At 50.2% G+C, this 5488-nt stretch overlaps 2 protein-coding genes across 2 annotated transcripts in view; one reads left to right on the top strand and one right to left on the bottom strand.

Annotated features, from left to right (window-relative positions):
* MED12L (mediator complex subunit 12L) overlaps nt 1–5488 on the bottom strand; it is a 370846-nt gene that overhangs the window by 145630 nt on the left and 219728 nt on the right. The window lies entirely within an intron of this gene.
* The window catches only part of GPR87 (G protein-coupled receptor 87), a 7432-nt gene continuing 3109 nt past the window's right edge, over nt 1166–5488 (top strand). The window contains exon 1 of the mRNA XM_013006147.2: nt 1166–1199. Coding sequence (XP_012861601.1) covers nt 1166–1199 — 34 coding nt within the window. The remainder of the gene's footprint in view (nt 1200–5488) is intronic.

Raw genomic sequence — 5488 nt, forward strand, 5'->3', positions numbered from 1 at the left:
GGGGGGGGGGCGGGTGTTATTGTGTGAAGTGCTGACTGGTCTTGAAGAAAACAACTTTGCCTTTATTATCAGCACCTTGAGGCCAGGTGAGGCTCCTGAGAAGGGAAGCTGACCAAGTGGAAAAACCTGGGGCCCAATGCTGACTAAGCCAGAGGCAGCACGAGGTGATCGATGATGACCACAGGCCGAGAAGAGTCTTGAAGGTGAAGGCTCAAAGGAGCTTCCTGGGTAGCACTGAAGGAGAGAAGGAAGCCTGTCTCTTCGGGCTGTAAAAGTTTTGTGCTATGACCCCCCTCTGGCCATAGTCCGAGTGTGTCTGTATTGTTTTGGGTTGTGATAACGTTGCATCTGCAGGATCTTAGACCCTTGGTGAGAGTCTGAGCCCCTGGCACAGATTAAGGAACTCAAAGCAGAGAGAGCCAGCGGGGCTGGCATCTGTCCATGGGGACAGTGTGAAAGAGGGTGTCCTAACTTGGGAGTTCTGACCCAGTGAGGGCAGGGGAATGTGTTACCTGAGTCGCTGGCGAGCAGGAAGGTAGAGTGGGAAGGGGAAGACTGGATTCACTTCCACACTTTGGGAATTGGATTCATGCTGCCCCACATGGCGCAGTGGCAGTCAAAGTGGACCTGTCGACCTTGAGCCTTGCTTTAGTGCGGGCAGGGATGCGAGGGCGGAGAAGCCAACATTTGCGGACCTGGCTTGGTGGATGAATGTTGAAGCTCCGTTTCGAGACACACCTTGTGCATTATTGTTTACATTTCTGACTACAGTCCTGGGGGATCATTATGATTTCCAATTTAGAGATGAGGTTAATGTGTTGCAGACACCAAGTAACTTTCCCATGGTCACGGTGTCATTCAGATGCACAGAATAATCCCTATCAAAGCGGTCCCTGAGAATGCAGGCTGGCAGGGGACATACAACGTATACCTCGAGTGTGGGAGAGGTGTCTTATCAGTCCAAAGTATAAGGTCCATGCGTTTATTGTTTCATTAAAAATTGGAAATCAATGCAAACATCCATGATCTTCCTATCTTTTCTTCTCTCCCCCTCCCCTCTTTTCCAGAAATCAAACCAGGAATAACCTATGCTGAACCCAAGCTTCAATCGTCTCCAAGTGTTTCCTGACACGCAGTTCTGCCTACGGTCCATCACAACTGAAGAATGGGGCTCAACTTGACACTCACTAAACTACCAGGTAAAAGCTCGGGAAAAGATGCAAAGATGACCTTACCTGATCAGTACCTGTAACTCCAACAGAACAGGCTAACAACATACAGGAGGGCGTCTGCTTGCCTTCCACTAAATGAAGAAGAGCCAATACACGGGGTTGCAGTACTCAACGCACGTTCAACTCCCGAGGGGGGCCATCTGGAGACCATCTCGAAAATTAATATTCAGCTTGAATCATGAAATCAGAGACTAGTTTTGAAACCCCAACACAATTACATAGGACTTTCCAAATGCAATATTACATATCGAGGTTCACGAATGTTCCTTAGAAGCCAAAACAAACGTCAACCTCCACTCTGGGAAGCTATTTAGGAAATGGGGACACAAGGGCACTTAGTTGTGCCACGGTAGTTTAATCCACAAGTTGCATGACTTTAGAATTTCATGCCTGCATGGCAGGTAGTCAAACAAACAAATGCAGTGCTATGGCGTTGATTCCACTCAAGGCTGACCCTAGAGAACAGAGTAGCACTGTCCCCCTGGGTTTCTGAGACTGGAAACCCTTCCATGAGCAGAACAGCCTCCTATTTCTCATGCCGAGTGGCCGGTGAGCTCGAACTGCTGACCTTTTGGTTAGCAGCCTACTGCCTACTCCACTAGGCCATCAAGGACCCTACCTGGCAGAGAGCAGGGATGTCCTGTTGATGCCTCCATTCTGTGCCAAAGCCTGCGGTGCCCAGTGAGCAACACTGAGCCAAACGGCTGGAGGCAACAGGACCTGGAGGCTTCAGCTCCTTTTCTGTCCTTCGCTAGCTGGGGGGCGGGGCCGGCGCTGCTGTGGATAGGTCTGGTTGTAACCGACGCTTTCTGCTACAGAACAACCCCCTACCATCTATAGGTATTGTGCAAGAAACAATGTTTGCGGAGCCTCTAGATCCTAGGAGACCCAACCAAATAATGATCGCCTATTGCGTTTCACAAAGCCAGCGAGTGACTGAACTCCCCACTTCCGATCGGACTGGTTCTGGAAGTGTCGCCCAGGAAAGCCACACGGGATGACTGACCCGCTTAGGATGGAGAAACAGCACTTTAAACTGTATCTGAGTTGCTGAAGAGTTACGTTTAGATGGTCTGACGTGGTTAGTGCTTACCTCTGGCTAGACAGCCCGTGCAGTCCGCTGACATCCCCATTTATGTGTGCGCTCTGTATCCCAAGTGCACAGCCAGAAACCCACTGCTGGCAAGTCGACGGTGACTCGTGGTGACCTTATAGAAAGTCAGGCTAGATCTGCTTCCTTGGGCTCCCAAGGCTGAGATGTGCCACGGAAGGAGATGGCCAAGTCTTTCTCCCACCGAGTGGCTGGTCAGTTTGAACCAGTGTCCTTTCCCTTAAGGGCCCGATGGTCGACTGAGAGCCGCCAGGGCTTCTGGTCGCACTGAAGGCACAGCACAAGCATCCACGATGGACCCGGGGGCCTTTAGCAGTCAGGGCATTTGTTAACTAGTGTCAGGAGTCGGACGTAAAGAATGACTTCATGAATCCAGGAGCCACTCTGGTTGAAGCTCTGTGCTCAAGGGAAAGGGGGTGTCAGGCTAGTAAGTGAAGTGGGGAAAACAGCCTTTGTGCCCCCAAAGCAGCTTCCCCGTTTTCTTCATTGACTCACACCGCAACAGTCCTGGAGAATGGTTCCCGACCTGGCCTAATTCCTCACTGGCAGGAAAGAGCCAAAATGATAAAACTTCCTGGTGGAGACGGTCCTTTGCCTTTCCGGGTCTGGAGAGCCACAAAAGCCAAAGGCAGTGCTGGTGAGCCCGGCCACACGCTCCCCGCGAATGTGGGCCGGTCGAAGAGACACAAGAGGAAGCGAGGAGCTGGCAGGGGGACCAGGACCACGCAATACACCTCTTGCCAAAGAAGCCCATCAATGACACGCAGCTCTCCATTGAGGGCTGAGCCTACCAGAGCTCCCCACGCCATGCCTTTTCACAGAACAGCCCCTCCCTAACAGGCTGGAACCACTCAATGTGCTTAAGCTGCGTTGTAAATGCGGCAGGTGTGCCTGAAGTAACAAATAATCACCTGGGGCCGATCCCACAGAATTAAGATGTCTTATATCCCCACATGCTAATCCCAAACATAAACGGAGGGAGAAACACCCCGTGAAAGGAGCACAACTAGCCAGTTTTAGGACAGGTGGTCTCGGTGCCCCAGGACAGTTCAATCAGCGCTGTGGAACGAGGCCACTCCTCCTTGTTAGTCGTTGGTCCCAAGACACGTGGTCAACACAGGGACCTCCTGACCTTCTGATTCAAGACGCCATCGTCAGTGATCATCCTCATTGTTAAGTCAACATTGCTTCATACGAATGCTTGCTCATATAATTAAAACTTTAAAATCTAATAATCTAGTGAAGAGACACACGATCCCTACCCGCCCCGTGGCGGGAGGGGCTCTTGCACTGTGACTGTGGGCAGATTCAGCGAGGCCACCAGAGCGGATTCTCAGACTCACAGAGTGACCGGCCCCATAGGGCCTACGGGGCAGGTAGAGCGGCCCCATAGAGATGTCAAGCTCACCGCCTCTTCCTTCTCCCAGCAAGTGGCTGATGGACTCAAACTGGTGACCTTTTGGCAGCCTAACACAAAATCACTGCTTCACCAAGGCGCCTTCTGAGTGGGCTACAGTGAGTGAATGATTCTATTTGCATTCTGCTTTCAAACCAAACGGTAATGTCAAGAGAGGGAGTCCCTTATCAAGCAGGCTGCATCCCAAGGGGGACTTTTTAAGTTAATAAAAATGTCTTTATTTCACGTCTGTTCAGGTTCTACCCAGAGGAGATGAAAGCGATTACTAACAGTCACTTGGATAAGTTAGTGCAAGCACCTAACTGCACCTCTTACGAGCCTCCCGAGGTGGGTCTTCTGGGGCAGAGGCGGCCCAGGAGGCAATACTTCGCCAAATCGAAATGCACTTGAGAGACCCTGCTCACGAGGAGCTTTCAATCTGGCAGCCGTAATGTGAACGGCAGCTGAATCAGGCATTTTAAACTTGTAAAGCTTAATAATACTCTGGATCTTTAACAGGCTGGCCCAGGTATCAATTACGGGCCTCTCTGAGGACATTTAAGCCAGGAAAACCAGTTTTTTAAAAACACTCAGAGCAGGGAATAAAAGACCAAGAATTAGAAAGAGAACAAGGTTACTCCCGGAAAGCCTACACCTAAATTCCAGCCAGCGATTTGAGAACCTGTTTTTGGATGAGAATCATCAAAACTATCTTCCCTATTTCATTTCTTCAAAGACATGAACCGAGTAACACCACCCTGCCCGTGTCATGTGAGGAGAGTTCGATTCCTGTGGTGACCTCTGCAATAGAGTCATTACAAACCCCAATGCTAGCCATCCCGTTCCTAATTAGTCATGGAAAGTGAAAACTGCAGAATTTCCGTTCTTTCACAGCTGTTCCCCTGGCCGGAGGGTGGAAGGGGGGCGATGCATTTCTAAATTGTTAGTTCAGGTTCTCCAAGAAGAAGATTGGAGGGCCCAAAGATCTATTAAGGGGCAACCTGCAAGCTAAAGTCCAGGAAAAACCCATCAGGGGAAAGAGCAGGAGCCAGGGGAGACCTGCTAGCCTTTCACTCTAAGGCTGGTCTGCCACCAGTGCAGGAAACAAGGAAGGAAACAAGGAAGGAAGGAAGGAAGTTGCGTGGGAGAGTTGGGCTGTAGGGCCGTTTTTAAGAATGTGTTGAACAGATAGATGAGGAATCCTCTGGTCAAAGTTATTCATCAGAGCAGTCCCTCCTAGAGACTAGGCAAGAGCCGTCTTAGTCCCCAGGTGCGCTCCGCTCCGTTACGAACTGGGGGTCTGCCCCGGGAATCATGGGATTGGCAACAAGGCAGTGGGTGATTCCGAGCACTGCAGCTCGAATTGCCCCCTAGTTCTGTCCCTGCCCTGAGGAGATCCGAGAGCCCCGTTGTCCGGGCTGGCACGGGGAACTCATGCTCCTGAACCCTTTCACTGACTATATGATGCTCACGAGTGGTCTGGCACAGGGCTTTCGTAACATGGACTCTGACTGACAGCTAAGGAAGCTGACAGACTCCATGTAATAAACACAGGAGGCACAATTCAGCCGCATGCATAAGGGTGGACCATGCATATATATACACACACACACACACACACACACATATACATATATATATACATATATATAGCATGTTACACTTATTTTTAACAAGTGTCCTCTTTGAAAACACTTACGTAGTCATCACAAGAAAACAAAATTAACATGTTCCACTGAACTAAAGAGA

This window comes from Echinops telfairi, unplaced genomic scaffold, assembly GCF_000313985.2.
Source record: "Echinops telfairi isolate 266 unplaced genomic scaffold, ASM31398v2 ScPeMD7_4225;HRSCAF=4972, whole genome shotgun sequence".
Taxonomy (NCBI): Eukaryota; Metazoa; Chordata; class Mammalia; order Afrosoricida; family Tenrecidae; genus Echinops; species Echinops telfairi.